At 41.6% G+C, this 17,232-nt stretch overlaps 2 protein-coding genes across 3 annotated transcripts in view; one reads left to right on the plus strand and one right to left on the minus strand.

The window, feature by feature from the left end:
- Positions 1–4,820: 4,820 nt before the first annotated feature.
- On the plus strand, positions 4,821–11,389 carry GSTK1 (glutathione S-transferase kappa 1). Its single transcript, XM_030453887.1, has 8 exons — positions 4,821–4,989; positions 5,612–5,693; positions 6,445–6,573; positions 6,915–7,015; positions 7,615–7,650; positions 9,156–9,272; positions 9,752–9,845; positions 11,007–11,389. Exons 1-8 carry the CDS (start codon positions 4,924–4,926, stop codon positions 11,045–11,047), a joined length of 666 nt encoding a protein of 221 aa, XP_030309747.1. The 5' UTR covers positions 4,821–4,923; the 3' UTR covers positions 11,048–11,389.
- Positions 11,390–15,682: 4,293 nt separating this feature from the next.
- LOC103533314 (rap1 GTPase-activating protein 1) overlaps positions 15,683–17,232 on the minus strand; it is a 30,483-nt gene continuing 28,933 nt past the window's right edge. For both annotated transcript variants that reach the window (XR_003987732.1, XM_030453812.1), the window contains one exon: positions 15,683–16,453. Coding sequence is in view for 1 of the 2 variants with exons in the window: in XM_030453812.1 (XP_030309672.1) it covers positions 16,444–16,453 (10 nt within the window). In the remaining variant the exon portion in view is untranslated. The remainder of the gene's footprint in view (positions 16,454–17,232) is intronic.

Below are 17,232 nucleotides of genomic sequence, written 5' to 3' on the forward strand. Positions count from 1 at the left end.
TTCTTAGTTGTTTAGGGGTCAGGGTAAACCAAAACCCAGAGAACAGAATTGCTTCCTGTTACTCCCCTCTACCCTCCCAGGGGAAGATAAAAGGGCCATAAGGAAGAGAGACTTAGAGGCTGGAAGTTAAAACTAGACCAGGTTTACTGGAACAGGGAAGAGATTGTAACCTGTGGGATGAGGTACAAATATACAAATACATATGAAACCAAATCTTGGTGATAACTGATGTGGTTGAAGGTCCCTTGCAGCAGAAATGACTCAGGACAAAGGTCCACAGCTCTTCTCAGTAACCAATAGATTTGGATCCTGCAGAGCACACGGCAAGCTGATGCCAACGCCTCTACCCAAGACCTCAGAGTTCACTGAAGCAGCAAGGAAGGAGGGAGCAAGAAGGGGTCCAGACTTCTTTGGTTTTATAGATTACGGCAGGAGATGGGAGGGAATACTGACCCCTCTTTTTTCTGCTCCCTCAATCCCTTGGGGTCCAAAACAACCTCTCTCTAGGTACTTGTTTTAATACTACAAAATCAGCCTATGCCCCCCCAAACCATAATACTGTATTATCTGGTTCCTAGGAGGAAAATCTGGAAAGACTCATGTCTGAGCTGGAGGTGGCTTACAGCACAGTCCATGGTCCAAGCTGAGACTTTGCTGATAATCAAGAGATCTATGAGAGTAAGAGTGATTGCAAGACAAGTGCGTAAGTGCATGTCTCTGCCAGAGGGTACTGGGCTGGACTAGCTGGCAAGTAGAAGGCTGGGCAAGAGGGCTCAGGATCAGGGAATGCACGTGAGAAGGGCTCAAGATGATATTCAAGGGAAATGTGGATATGCTCATGAATCTGACTTGTGAAGGGATGTGTCTTCACTAGGGAACTCAACCTCAAACAGTCAGAGAGCAACAGGACTGGACTACTTATACTTCTATTTTCATGAGTGTTGTTACAGGCAGCACTCTGCCTGTTGCAGTGTGTGGTGTTGGTCATGTTTGCATTCTGTGTGTGTGTGTGTAGGCACACATGTGTGTACTCTGGGGCAAACACTGAGCCTCACTACTGGTTGAACCCACACATGGAAAACAACAGTCAGATCCATAGGCTCCAGTGTCCTAAAAGGAAGAATCCTCAAATTCCAGAGGATGCCAGAAGCAGTGTCTTGTAACATCTGTTAACATCATACTCTATAATTTTGTTGATCCCTTGAAAAACGTTTAAGGCAGGATTTTCCTTTACAGAAGCCCTGCCAATTCTTCCAAATGGATTTTTTTTTTAATTCAGTTGTTCATTAATTCTTTTTTGCCACCATGTCTACCAACATGCCTGGTTAAAACCTCACTCTGAATAATCTCAGATCTCTCCCAAATTCTTTCGTAATGATTGGCTCACTGCCCAGTACTTGGGTGTCAAGAAAGATTTCAGTGACATGTCACAAACTACTGTTGGCAGTTCAGATTTTTTATCCTTGAGTTAAAGTGACTTTAGTTTCAGAAAGCTGCTCTGTTGAAAATCAAGATTACATACAAAAAGATGAGTCATTAGGAACACATTCTAGATCACATCTTGGACGAAGGGGACAGTGACACACGGCAGGATGCAGAGGAAGAGCATTTGGAGATTGCATAGGACTTGAGGTAGGATGGCTAGGGGATGAACCAAAGTTAGGATGGGTTTGAGTGACCAGAGGAAGAACAAGTGTAGGAAAACAGAGGTTAAGAGGACAAAAGGGCCACTCGTATGTAGATAATTTGCTAGTCAGGATACTTGTCTGGCCATGTCCTGCACCTATCTTCTTAATAAAGTAATTTTAAACTATTTTCTGTGTGAGGGCTCTCTAGTCTTTGTGCACACACAAAACTGTGTGTGTATGTACATCTGAGTGCAGTAAATGGAGTCAAACCCCAGGTCCCAGGGCAGGCCTGCAAATGTGTGTGATTGCTAGTGAAGATGCAGCCAAATAAGCTAGTGAGTAGGTGAGACCACCTGAGAGTGGGTTTGCTGAGTGGGTCTTTAAGGGCAGTTCTGAGCATGAGAATGCCTATGTGTCTCATCTTCATCTGTCTTTAAAAGAAACAACATGCAAAGTGAGAATAAAAACTCTACTGGTACTAAGCAGTGGATTGCTTTCATATTTATTTTAAGAATCAGCTCAAATAAGCAGTATTTGTTATTTAGGAAATGTTCTCTTTATCAAAGCTGATGTTTTCTCATGAATATGACTTACTATTCAAACACTTTAAAAGAATTTGCTTTCTTTAAAGAAATCAAGAATTAGTTTGCTGACACAGAGAAGTCCTTTGTGATCTTCATTTATACATTTCAAATACTTCTAGTAGGACAATTTCGAGCCCTAACATCTACATATAAAAACAGTGGCCTTGACTCTACCTGGCTTTATGACAAGGTTTCTCAGTGCTATCACATAGCAAGTAATAAATAAGAGGGCAAATAGTGTATGATTTTCTTTCTTCTTGCTGTCTGCATTTAATTTGTCTACCTTACAGAGGTAGTGTACAGATGGACAGCACTAAATAATACATGGTTTGTGTGATCTTAGAGAGATTAGTCTAACATCTGTAATACAAAGAGGAATATTTTGTGCTTCACTCAAAAAAAAAAAAAAAAAAAAAAAAAAAAGAGAGATTGACTGAGATAGTCAGATTGGCTATTTTTGAGTACAGTGAGGTGGACTGAGAACTGGCTGTGTCCAGAGCGTGGTGATCAATGGAGCAGGGTCAAGCTGTAGGCCTGTAACCAGCAGGCCCAGGGGTCAGTACTCTGCCTGGTCTTTTTCAACATGTTCATCCATGACCTGAGCAAGGGGACAAAGTGTATCCTCAGCAAGTTCTCTGATGGTTCAAAGCTGGGAGGGGTGGCTGACACTCCAAAGAGCTGTGCTGCCATCCAGCATGACCTGCACAGGCTGGAGAGCTGGGCAGAGAAGAACCTGATGAGGTTCAACAGGAGCAAGTGTAGGGTGCTGCACCTTGGGAGGAAGAACCCCAAGCACCAGTACAGGTTAGGGGAGGACCTGCTGGAAAGCAATTCAGAGGAGAAGGATCTGGGTATCCTGCTAATAAATTATCCATAAGCCAGCAATGTGCCCTTGTTGCCAGGAAGGCCAATGGAATCCTGGGTTGCATTAAGAAGAGTGTGGCCAGTAGGTCGAGGGAGGTCATTGATCCCCTCTACTCTGCCCTCGTGAAGCCACAGCTGGAATACTGCATCCAGTTTTGGGCTCCCTAGTTCAAGAGACACAGGGAGGAGAGTCCAGTGAAGGGCAATGAAGATGACTGGAGGATTGGAGCATCTCTCTCATGAGGAAAGGCTGAGAGAGCTGGGACTCTTTAGCCTGGAGAACAGAAGGCCGAGGGGAGACTTTGTTAATGTCTACAAGTATCTAAGGGATGGGTGCAAGGAAGATGGAGCCAGACTCTTCTTGGTAGTTCCCAGTGACAGGACGAGAGACAATGGGCACAAGCTGGAGCATAGAAGTTCCATCTAAACATAAGAAAAAAACTTTTTTACTATGAGGATGACCAGGCACTGGAACAGGCTGCCCAGGGAGGTTGTGGAGTCCCCTTCTCTGGAGATATTCAAAATCCACCTGGATGCCATCCTGTGTAATGAGCTCTAGGGGATCCTGCTTTAGTGGGAGAGTTAGACTAGATGATCGAGGTCCCTTCCAATTTTGGCAACTCTGTTAGTGATCCATATGTGAGTGCACTCTGTACTGGAGCCAGTCTATCAGTCCTTGGCAGGCCAGCAATGATCACTCTTCAGCACTGTCATTCTAAGTACCATTTAAAAAAGCCTGTGGCTGTACATCAGTTACTCAAAGAGCAAATAAGTAAGAGGGGGAGCAAAGTGGTAGAGAAGCATATTGCACTTCCAGATCAGGCAGAATGAAAGATGAAATTCACTTCTTTAAGATCACATTGTGATTGTCTCTGAACACGAGGAGTCACTTGAGGAAAGAGATAATGGAAAAAGTGTCAGCTGTGTAATTTTGGAAAAGCTGAGTTTGTGCTGTTGCTCGTGTACACAAGCCACCCTTAACGTAGTAAAATAAATTTACTAAGCATATCAAAAAGGAGATGGGAAGTATTACATTCTTATCTCTGTGCAATATTCTCCATACTATATGGAATGGAATGGAATACTGTAATATGGAATGGAATACTGTAATATACTTGACAAGATTTTAAAATATTATGGCAGAGACTTAGATTAATTCACTGGTGTAACATAATACAAAGTATACAAGTATAATAAAAAAATAAAAAAGGAAAATTATTGTCTCTGTGCTTTAGGTTGTAGAGTAAGAAAATTCTTTAAAGTTCCAGTGAGTCCACTGAATGGTTCATAACTATGAGGTTCCAGCTAGCAAGAGCTTTGATTTCTTACCCCCATCTGCTTAGTTTTCTGGGGGAATGGTTTGTTGGTTGGTTGGTTTGGTTTTTGGCTTTTTGTTTGGTTTTGGCGAGGTTTTGGGGGGGGGGTTTGTGGGTTTTTTGTTTGTTTGTTTGCTTTATTTTGCTTTTTGTTTTTTGTTTGTTTGTTTGTTTGTTTGTGGGTTGTTGTTTTTTTTTTTTAATTTTCTTCCACATTTCACACACCCTCCGCAGCCTCTGGCAGGGCAGACGGTAACACATGCCGGGACGCGCCCCTCCTCTTCCCCCCAGTCTGATCTTCAACGGGCAGAGAGCACAGAGCACCTCAGGGCCAGGACCGGGCCTTAGCCACATCAGGGCAACCAGCGACAAGAAGGAAGCCAGAAAGGACGAAGCCACACCGCGTCCCACGGGAGCAGCGGGCGGCCCCGCCTCCGTCCCCCGCCTGCGCCGGGGGAGGCGCCGCCGCCGCTGTTGCCGCCGGAGAGCGCTCATAGCAGCGGCGGCGGAGGAGGAGGAGTCGGGGAGAGGATGGGGCGGACGGTCGTGGAGTTTTTTTACGATGTGGTGTCCCCTTACTCCTGGCTGGGGTTTGAGGTGAGGGGGAGGAAGGTTGTTCCGCGGGTGTCCCGCAGTCTCTCCGCGGCAGGGGCCTCTGCGGCGGCTGCCGGGGCGGGGCCGGGCAGGCTGGGTCAGGGCCGCAGCTGCCGCCGCTTCCTCTCCGATCAGAGATCTGCAGGGTCCGCAGAGGGTCGGGGCAGCTCGCCGTGCCTTCCAGCCCCGCTTCAGCAGCTCCTTCACCACATTATCTTTGGGTTTTATTGTTGTCTCACTTGTTAGGGATACGTGGGGTTGAAAACCAGGCACACAAGGAAGCGTGCCGCAGCCAGATGGCAGCATGGCCTGTGCTTATTTGGGAGTTATTCTTGAACGTTTTGGTTTGGGGATAGTTGTGGTTTGATATTTATTAAGAGTGAGTGTGCACTCATGAGCTTGATTGATCTTACATACCTTTGTTTGGTCGTACTACGAATGTGGTCCTTTCTGGTTTACTGAGATCAGAGTTCTCTGGCAGCCTCTGAAGGACTTTAGGCCAAGCACGGGTAAAATAAAAGCATTATCAGTATTGTTTTATTTCATACCTTATCATACTTCTAGAGGCACACACCTCTGCAGACATCTCTGACTGTTAATGTGTTATTACACCTTTACATTCCAGGTGCTTTGCCGGTACCAGCACATCTGGAATATTGATCTGTGCCTTCGCCCAGCTTTCCTTGGTGGCATAATGCAAGCAACTGGTAGGCAATACAGGGAGTTTAGCTCTGCAGAGCTATGACTTTTTTCACTAGTAGGACACTAGTGACCAAGCTCTTGGTGAGTGCAGAGCCCATAGAGCCAGCTTTAAACTTAAGTTTTGGCACCAATATCAAATTAACTGTAGGACTGCAGAGCTCAGTAGCGACTGAGAAATCAGCCATCAAGAATTTCATACTGTTGCAACGACACAGCTCCAGATGATTATACTGCTTGTGGCACATACAGAGTATGCCAAAGCTCGTCCCTTGTAAAATAGGATAGGAACACTTTTAGGAAAATTTTGGTGTTGACTTAAAAGCTGAATTGATTTGTGGAATGCTTGTAGTTAGTAATATGCATGAAGGGTGCAAGTATGCTATAAAATAGTGCTTTTAGCCACTAGGACTAATGGCTAAACTTTAGAACAAGTTCTTCATTGAAGACTTAATAATCGTGAAAGTTACAAGTCTCTACATTTGTTCTACCATGTGTTAGTAGTTGTTTGGGTTAAAAGTCAATTATCTGAATTGATGTAAATCCCTGCTTGGACATTTTTACATTGGTTTAAAGCTGGTTCTGCTATCTTAAAGGATTGGTCTGTGCAAAACCAGAATAAATTATGTGTAAATCCTTGCAGTGTATATTTCAGAAGCCAACATGAACCCTTTCTTAGGCATATGCATGCATGAGATCTAGTTTGTCCAGTGATACTATAATACAGTTGAAAATCATAATGGAACTTTTCTCTGAAAGGTAACAAGCCCCCAGGATTGTTGCCGAAGCGTGCAGAATACTTGCTGAAGGATGTAAAAAGGATGGCAAAATACTACCAAGTGCCTGTAGAGATTTCAGAAAATGACTTCCAGCGTATCCTTAATACAAGTAAGAGACTTAACTTAGATGGTGTCTTTAAACTCTTATCACTTTGTGTTAAAATGTTCACTAACAGTGAGGCATAAAGGTGAAGATGTGCACAGCTTCTTTCTAGATCAGTGAGGAAGATGAAGTCTGCATTTTAACCATAAAAAGAACTTCTGGAGAAATATGCTCATGAATGACATTAGCATGGAAGATACTGTGAATCAGCATTACCTTTACTGTTTAGAAGTTGTTGCAGAGAAGATGATACTCTTAAATAGCACTTCTGCAGACAAGATTTCTCTTCCTCATTCCTCATTCCATGCCCTGTTTCAGTATGTTTCTGTGTCTCCCACTAATCTCAGACAGTCTTGGGGCCATGCGTTTCATCACAGCCATTGATATGACACACCCACAATACTTGGAACCCTTATCTAGAGAGTTCTGGACACGTTTTTGGTCACAGGTCAGTATTGTAGGAAGACAACTTTATCTTCTTTCCTCTGTCACCCTTCCTGTCTCAATTCATTCAGATGTGGAATTTGAGCAAGAGAAAGGAAGATACCTTTTAATGAAGTCATAGCAGGAAACATGAGGTCATGGTGACTCAGAAGCCATTAGATGAAAAAAACCTAGCTCATATTCAGCTTTATTTGCTGCCTTTTAGGTATTGTGACCCAGCCAATAACAAAGGACCTAGCTGCCCTAGGCTAGGCCTTAGCAGAGATGGGGACAGATTTTGCAGCCAGGGGGAACTTCTGGGGGAACTTTCAGCAGCTTCTAGCAGGAGCCATCCCTGTGTCCCCTCCCCTCCTACCAAAACCATGCCACACCATCCTACACAGGTATGCGTGGTGAGTCCTATGGGCTGCGTGGATCAGTAGTTCATAGCACTTAAAATATTCCTTGATTAGGTGACTTAAAGCTTTCTCTGAGAAAGTTTATGCAGCAACTAGTATTGTTTCTATTACTGTTTTTTTTTTTATTTTAGAAAAGTTGCATTCAAGTCCAGAGATGAGCTTTGGTTCTTAAGTACTGAATTACTTGTTTTATTCTTTTACCCAGCATCAAGATATCAGTGAGCCGGAGAGTATAGTGGCTGTAAGTGTCTCCTTTTTGTTGGTTCTGCATTTCTGATAGAGATTCTTACTGATGACTTGGATCAGAATAGGCATGAAGACAGCTTAGCCAAATAATCACTTGGAGTTTTGAAAACTCTAAGCTAGAAAAAAGTGGATTTAATTTCTCTAGCAGCTCTGTTTCAAATTTTTTTTTTTTGTCATGCTTTGAATAACACTTAGAACCAGAATACCTCTTTTTGTTAATTCATGTGGTAAGATACCCAGGATGGACAGTGAATTATCTGTTTTATTAAGATTAGTGAAAGTAGAATAATAGAATCATTTGGTCAGAAAAGACCCTTAAGATCATTAAGTCTGACTGTTAACCTAGCACTTTCTACTAAACCATGTCCTTCAGTACCACATCTACCTGTCTCTTAAATAGCTCCAGGGATGGTAATACCACATGTACCTTGGGTAGACTGTGCCGGTGCCTGACAACCCTTTCAGTGAAGAATTTTTTCCTCATATCCAGTCTTCTCTGGTACATCTTGAGGCCATTTCCTCTTGTTCTATCATTTGTTAATTGGGAGAGGAGACTGACACCCACCTAATTACAGTCTCCTCTTAGGTAGTTCTAGAGAGTGATAAGGTCTCCCCTCAGCCTCCTTTTCTCCAGTGAGAACCCCAGTTCCCTCAGATGCTCTTCCTAAGACTTTTTCTCTAGACCATTCATCAGCTCCATTGCCCTTAGTTGGACATACTCTGGCACATTGATCTCTTTCTTGTGGTGAGGGGTCCAAAATGTAACAGAGTATTCAAGGTGAAGCCTCACCAGTGCTTAGTTACAGGGGGAACAGTCACTTCCTTTGTCCTGCTGGCCACAGTAGTCCTGATGTGGTTGGCCAGGATGCTGTTGGCCTTCGCCACCTGGTGCATTTCTGGCTCATACTCAGCTGTCCCATAGGTCCTTTTCCACCTGACAGCCTTCTAAATACAATTTCCTAAGCCTGTAGGGTTGCATGGGGTTGTGACCCAAGTGCAGGACTTGACACTTGGCCCTGTTAAACCTCATAAAATTGGCTTCAGCCCATTGATCCAGCCTGCCCAGGTTGCACTGCAGAGCCTTCCTTCCCTTAGGCAGATGAACTCTCCCTCCCAGCTTGGTGTCATCTACTCACTTACTGAGGGTTAACTTGAGCACAGAATTTTTCTTTCTTTCTCTTTCTGTCTGTCTTTCTGTCTCTGTCTCTCTCTCTTTGTTCAGGAACACATTGAGAAAAATGTGCAGATTTGGGGCCTGGAAGTTCAAAATATTCCTTCTATTTTGTATTTGAGATTTGATAAATGATGAATGGGTTGAAGATACCTCATGACAGTTGTGCCACAGGTTCTTCAAAGTTGCCAGAAGTGCTTCAAGGGTATTTTGTAATTTTTTTGGTAATAGAGGTTAAATAATAGCACTGAAGATTAAATTAATTAGGCAATAGTAGGAATTAGAATATTTAGTATTAGAGTACTCCTAATTATATCTTCTCTTTTTAGGTTTCAGGACTGGCTGGGCTATCATCAGAGGTCACCCAGGAGCTACTTGAAATGATTTCAACCCCTGCAGTGAAGAACCGACTGAAAGAGACAACAGAGAAAGCAATAAATTATGGGGTGAGATGTTTCCCATGCCATGCATTTCTTCCCTATTAAGAATACTGGGGAGCAAGAAGCTGATGATTAGAGAACACTACATATACCATCACTTTTAGGTGGTCTTTGCTTTTAGAACTTGTGAAAGCTAACTCACTGTTGTTGGTAGCTCATTGCATTGTGCTCTGGGAAAGCAGGCTCATTCTGTGGAGAGTGAGAGGATGGGGAGCTACAGGACCAGTATTAAGAGATACCGTTTATCTCTACTTGACATAGAACTGTGGATTTATCAGGCTGCTTTTTTTGCTCCTTCTAAAGGGGCACACAGGCTTTGGAGAGTTCTGTGCTTTCAGATGGCTCCATTAGACTTACCTTAAAGAATGAAGAAGCTGAAACAATGGAAGGAAAAAAGTTTGCTTTTTATTCCTGAAGGCTGATAATGTGTTTGCAAAAATTTCTCATTATAACATTATCTATTTTCATCTCCATGGTGTAAATAGGCATTTGGGATGCCTTCTTTTGTGGCACATTTTAATGGGGAACCTCATCTCTTTTTTGGCTCTGATCGTATCGAGCTGCTAGGCAGCATTATAGGTGAGTATACCTATATAAAAGCTTCATGCTTTTACACTCTGTTTATGAAATATGTAATAAAGCAAATAAAACACTCTCACTGTCTTCAAATATAAAGTGATGTAGGGTATCCTACCCATGGGGTGAAACTTCTGACTAGAACATATCTCAGTACAGTTAGAGTGACCAAAGATGTAGTCCTTTTCCAAACAAGAAGTAATTTGAGTTCACTGTCCCCTCTCGGTATGTTTCAAGGCTTTGAGCTACACATGCAATTCTCAAATTACTACTGAAACTCTTTACTTATCAAAATGTTTACATTTAACCTTTTGGTGCTGGGCATTAGATCTTGGCTAAGATTAAGATTATGTCTGATGTGGCGTATTTTTTTTTTTCTGTAGTTTTGACATTTTCATTTTTTATCTCTTCCCTCTTGATAAAAAGCACATTACCACAGCTCCCCAATCCATAATTCAACTGCTTAACTGCACAACTTTTAGCAGAACAATTGAACTATTGATCTCGAAGTTTGGCACCTGGGAGAGTTTGTCAATAGAAAGAGTTACGCACATAATTAGTTCTTATGCATTTGTTGAAAAATTTCAGCAGAAAAAATAAAGTAAATTAAAATAGGCCATGGGCTTAAACAGAAAGGATTTTTTTAGGTTTATTTTATTTTCTGGATGGGTTTCTGATTCTATAAAAATATTGTTGATGAAAAGGAAAGTGAGGAAGAGGAATACCTAGCACCCACTCCAGTAGTCAGTAATCCTAATTGGACTGTTATAGCCTGCTTTCTAGTCTCAACTCCAAGGAATTCAACAGTTTTTCTTTTTTCTCCGAAGTTCTCCAGCCTTCCAGCCTTTTTCTCTGCCTTACCCCGAGCCCCTCAGAAAAAGGAGTTCTAAAAAGAATTGGCTTCACAGTCATGTGGAGTGCTCCAGACCTGCAGAATCTCTCAACTCTGACAGAGTAAAATAATTTTCCTGTACAGCTTAAATTGTTACTAGACAGTGCAAGATCTGTGGAGCTGGCTGAAGCATGACATAGATGATACATGTACCTAAATATCTATTACCTGCCCTTGAAAAGAAGAGTAGGAACAGGCATCCTACTGCAGAAATGTGACTGCTTCTATGTATTAAATTTTAACTTTCTCTGTTGTGCTGGTTTGCCTTGCAGGTGAAAAATGGCTGGGGCCACTTCCAAGCTCTAAGATGTGAAAAGTCCTGGAGAAATACGAGTGAAATGAATGTACATGGTCAGTCTTCAGTGATTACCTGAATGTATCCAATTCTATGAAGAGATAGCTTTTTCATCCTTAACAGCTAACTTTACAGCTTGGTTTCATCTCTTAATTTTGAAGAACTGGAAGGTTTGCCAGTATTACCAGTGTGGTGAGGTCTTTACCCAGACAAACATACTTCTTTTCTTTCAACATATCAATGATTAACATTAAAGGTGAAACACTAAATATTTAACTTCCGACAGATTAAACATTCATTTTCCTGATTAATTCTCTTTCTCACTGTAAAAGCATGAGGATTAAATTGTTGTTATTGGGACTATCATCTCTGGATTTTTCACATCTTCCTGCTTGTCATTTTAAAACAGACATAGAACTTAGAGAAGCTGGCCATATTCTCCTTTTATTTTAAGTCCAAAATACCACATAGATGGTAGAAGCACAGAACAAAATATCACACTTGTTTAGTCTGTAGCATGGCTATTGGAGGGGATATGAAAGAGAAGAGTGGAAGAGAGAAGGACAATCCAAGCCCAGAGAGAAATCTGGGGAAACAATTGGGTATTCCAGAAGGAACTGTCTCCCTCCTGGACAGTATTTTATACACTTTGCTCTGCAGTGACTGGCATTTGAAGACACCACACACATACGTTCTCAGGCACCAGCCCCAGACCTTGCAGGGGTTTTCAATTAATGTTAGTTTTACAGTAATGTCTTTGGAGGACAGTGGTGAATACCATGTAAGTTTCATTGGTAACTGAACCAGACTGCTTTGCTTCCTCAAGAATGGCCTATGCTGTCTATCCAAAGGTGATTTGGTTAAAGCTGTCTGGGATTTCCCATAATGTAATCTGCAGATGGAAAGATAGGGAAATAGTAAAACCCAAACACTTCATTTTTCACTCTCACCTCCAATTACAGTAGTTAAAAATTTCGCTCTGAAATAGTTTGAACCTGGCCCTATGCTATCTGAATTGGAAAACACACTTGAAGAATTCGATATGAGGCTTGATTTCTCAGTGATTCCTGGATATCTCTTGGCTGATACTGATGATTGCTCCATCAGTATGGCTCTCTGGGAGATGTACCACTGGTTTTGGTACTTTGGTGCATGCTTTTAAGTAGTCCTAGGGCTGCTGAGTAATCACTTCTTTACCAGGGTTCCGTTTCCGATGCGCTGTCTGTAAATGTCAGTCTGCTGCAACACCCGTGGCCACCACCACATGGAGCTTAATGTTAATCTGATTGGTCTGAGTCCTCTGGTGGTAGAGCATTACTTTAAAAAAACACCACTGTGTCTTTTTACCAGGCACAAGGGCAGATGCTAAGCACTAATATGAACTGCTAGTAATTTAGGACTAACTGGAAGACTTTTTCTTCCATAAAGATTATACCTCTTTACTTACCAGACTAATTCCTGTGCCTCATGTGCACATCACTTTCAAGTTAGTGTGCTGTTCAGCTGTCAAGCCAGATAAGATAGTGGGTAAGGAGAGGGACTTTGAACTGAGACTCAGTCTAAAATGGACTATGAACTCTAAGGAACAAGCCTGGAGTTTTGTTCACCTTAGTTCTGTTACAGACCTCACCAGGAGATCCAGCTCCACTTCCCATTTCAGGAAAATCAGTGAAAGTGGCATGGAGAAGTAGGTCTCACCAACACTAGGCTGAAAGCAAAAAACCAAGCATAGAGATAGGCACGAAGTCACCAAATGATCAAAAGAAAGTGGTTCAAGTAAAAATAATGAAAGGAAGCAGAGGCTAGGTGCTGAGAAAGCTAGTATCTGAGTAAAGGAAACTGAATAATGAAAGAAAGAGGAGAACAAAACAGCGTGGATGAGGGTAGAGAGAAGAATGTGATCTGCTGTTCCATTAGAGTGAGCAGGCAACAAAGAAAGGCAGAGCTTATGTAGATTTAATAGACCATAGTCAACTAGGCATGGAAAGTCATTTGGGGAGAAAGTATAGGATTAACTGTACTTACTCTGAAGCTGCACAGCAAACTTGCAGTGAGGCCAAGGAAGGTGGAGGTGTCTTCACCCTGAACTAATGGCCTGCAGCACTCCTTCATGTCCATTACCTGTGTTCTTCACCCAGTGTGCACTGAGAGTCCCCTAGCAGTGACCCCACACAGGACAAGCAGTTCTTCAACTTTCCCCACCAAGCACATTCTTATTGCCCTTTCTTGTCACAGAATCATCCTGTTGGAAAAGATACGGTGTCACCTGCAGATTTACTGAGGGTGCACTCAACCTCCTCATCCAGATCATTGATAAAAATACTAAACAGGAGTGGCCCCAGCACTGAGCCCTGGGTAATACCACTTGTTACCAGCCACCAACTGGGTTTAACTCCAGTCCCCACAACTCTTTGTGCCTGGCCATCCAGATAATTTTTTACCCAGCAAAGTGTACAGCATTCTAAGGCCATATAGAGCCACTTTCTCCATGAGAATGCTGTGAGAAACTCAGTAGAAAGCTTTACTAAGGTCCAGGTCAACAGCATCCACAGTCTGATCCACAAAAAGTCTCACTTTGTCCTCTCAAGTGTCAGCAAGCAAAGCCTCCCAAATGAAATCTTTCATGAAGTCTTTCTCTTTTCTCCCATCCTTATCTCTGTGCAAGTAAGAAGGAAACATTTTCTTAAAGCACTTCACTGGATTATTATTGTGCTGAGAATCTGCTTTGTTGCTTTTCCCTTTTCCATTGGAGCCAGCGACAGCGCTGGAAGGAAGCAACCTGCTTCCTAAAAGCAGACAAAGAGCAATAAAAAAATAATCAAAATGCTCCCAGGAGCTGTACATGTAAGTGCCCACATTTTAACCTCAGACTTCAAAGATCTGTGGCCACAGATAAGAGTGGAAAGAATTTTCTAAATCCTAATCTGAGTAATGTACTTCCCAATCTATCTCAAAGCTTGTCCACTAATTCCAACTGTGTTTCAGAAGTTTTCCAAGCGTAGACAATAGTACCAGTTTCATGATGTGGTTTTTAAACTCCGAGATTTAGAAACAAAACTAGGACATCCTTACCATTTTTTGTTAATTTTTCCTTTAAACAACATGAATTTGTAATACCAGGGCTCTTTTCCATTTTGTATATATCCCAGCTCCAGTACTTTGAAATTTAATTATGATGTATGTTTGTAGTTACTTACTAATAGACTTAGTAACTGTATAAAAACACATTTAAAACAACTGTGCAAATAACTAACCTAGAAGTGTCTTAAAGAAAGTTTTAAGGAGGGTTATAGCTCAATTTATATCCTGGCCTTGGGGCTAGGGAGGAAGTCACCTCGGTCTCATGTTATGACAGACGTGTTGGTGCTTTAGAGACAAGTTAGAGAATAGGAGTTTTTGGCAATGGCAGTTCTCCATGTATCTAGCTCTGGTAGCACTATGATCACAGACTGCTGACATTTTTTTCTTACTTTGTGTAACTTTGCTCTCTCAATCTGAATGACAAATTGGAGAATCTAAGAATGTTTACATGGGTTAGGAATTCTAGAATCATTCAGTGTAAGAACTAGGCTTAGAGTTGGCAACTAAAATGTCTTAGGTTTCTTCATAAAAACTCACTTCAGTCTGATTTTACATAGTACATTAACATTTTACACATTTAATGTATAGCTCACTAGGGGGGAGAAAACTAAAACACACAGATGCTTCTCTGCATCCCAAAGTGTTTGCTTTCATTTTAGCTTAACTCTGTCATTTCTTCAGTTTATTATGGTTGGTTATAGTTAATTACAGATCTTCCTGTTACACAGATTAATTCAAACTATCAATATTCATTTAAATGTAATTTTGTCTAAGAGTATTAATGTGTTGTCACACATGATCTTTTGGTAATTAGTCTTCTTGTCAGGGCTGGCTGTAATACATAAATAGAAAACATAGTATTCACAAAAAAAAAACCAAACATCCCTGGTTTTGTTTTTTTTTTTCCTAGTATTATTAGCACAACAAATGTCTCTTAATCCTGTGTTTTTCTAGCTTGAGAACTGTCAGAATTTCTGGAAAATAAAATTAAAAAACCTTTGAAACTCCTAAAGATAAGATTTCACTTTGCACTTAGAAAATGCAAGCTCAACTCTGCTGCCACATGTGCCCCGTTGTTACTCCCCTCCAACTTTTTATTTCCTTTCTAGCCCTTTATATATTAGCACAAACACATTCTAAATTATGTAGATGGTGACATCATCAAACTTTCTTACAGCAACCATCAATGGCACTCAATACTACATCTCTACAGTGTCCTGATCAGGTGAGTTGATTTCAGCTAGTCAGAAAATATCCAGTGTTTTATGCCTTTTAACCATGGCTCATTGAGGTAGCCTGGGGCATGTTTAATATCAGTAAAGAAAGACCCTTAAGGTCAGCTTCTCCCAGCTCAGAATTTAGGATACAGTGCTTGCAGTCACCCAAAAGAAAGAGCAGTCCATGAGGCTGATAGGCTTACATAGTGGAAGGTGCCCAGTGCATGTATTTCACCACATTTATAGTGAAATACTCATTGCCTGCACAACAGACTAACTAGTAAGAGAGACATGAAGTGTGTAACAATGTTAAGGAATAGAAAAAAATCAATGAGAGTCAAGAAAGATAGGACACTTTTAACATACTAAATATATTTATTCCTTCAGAAACACTGCAAAATGTGGCCAGTCTTGACCTACAAGCAGTAATGAAACCTAAAGTCCCAGGCATATTACATGCCAGCATGCAACCAAAAGAACAGTAAAGATAGGGCCAATAAAGGCCAAAGATATTTCCTCAGGAGATAAGAAATATATTTTGGAGGAAATGAAGGCCAACATGCTTCACCCTTGGCAGAACAAATCAATAATATGAATTTAAGTGAGCTGGGACCTAGATTTCCACGAAGTATCTCCTTATCAGCAGGTTTCTCCATCCTCAGTCTTTACACTACACTTTCTGACCTATGTCATCCAAAGACACTAGGGACAGAGTTGGAAATGTGTTTTTCTGCTCTTGCCTTCCACAGGCCAAGCTGTTCTATTGTCACTCATCTGAGGGGAGGGGAAGAGAAGGAGAGGCACTCAAGGTGGCCTCCTTCCCCCGTCATTAGTAGAGGCTGGTTCAGTGGCTGCTGATGGAGCATAGAGCTAAAATGCTCCAATAGGAGCTATCTGTCCATCTCCCTTTCCAAGGATTCCTGCTCCAGGAACTGCCAATAGAGTGTTATTGGTTCCACTAGGTGTCTTCCATAGTCCTCGAAGTCCTCTAAGTAAGTTCATGCTCCTCTTAGCCAGGACTCTCATTTCACCCCAAAAATCTTGCCAGTATCTTCAGTGAGGTAACCAATGACTGAGTAGCATCCGGCCCACTCCTGATTGGCTTGATGTCCCCACTCAGATGTGTCTGAAGAGGGAAAACACAAAAAAAAAATCCATGTACTTTTCCTAGGATTTGGACATACACAGTACAGCACTTGATTTTTCAGATGCAACCGAGAAAGCTGTCTGATCCTGAGGAGTTTTGCTACCTGATTACTTGGGTTCAGTCTTTTAAGTCTGTCTCTTAGAAATAATTATTTGAAAGGCTACCTGGAAAATAGGGCAGAAGAACTAAGGACAATTGTCCCTGAATGTGGAAGAGAAGACTGTTAGCTGAAGTGAACAATGCAGTTTCATGGATTGCAGGCTGATCACTACAGAGGGATGTGTTGGAAATCAGCATGCAAGGACAGAAAGTAAGTGCTGTTTTGTCTTTGCTATAAAATAATGTATCTGTTATTTATATGCTCTCTTTGCATTTATTTCCAGGTTGGTTTTAGCAGAAGAGTTTGATCATTCAGGTCTGGAATCTGAAATTATTATTTAAAACCAGCAGCAACATGCTGAACATTTTTGCAATAGAGAAATTTCCTGTAATCCTACTCCCTGGAGTGAGCCAGGAGTGGATTGATGACATAATACCAGGGAGAACCTTTTTAGTATGGGCTGTGTAAATTGCTCTAAAACCAGCTGGAACTCTATGCATTAGAAATATGCCTATCTCAAGATCCTGAGTTGAGATTCATCAATCATAACAAATGCAACAATAAACAATATTTCAGTAGAACTGTCTCTGAGACAGACTGTTAGAATCACTCTCCTAGCCTGTTCTTGCAATACTGTGCTAATACTATTTTGGTGAAA

Source organism: Calypte anna, chromosome 1 (assembly GCF_003957555.1).
Source record: "Calypte anna isolate BGI_N300 chromosome 1, bCalAnn1_v1.p, whole genome shotgun sequence".
Taxonomy (NCBI): Eukaryota; Metazoa; Chordata; class Aves; order Apodiformes; family Trochilidae; genus Calypte; species Calypte anna.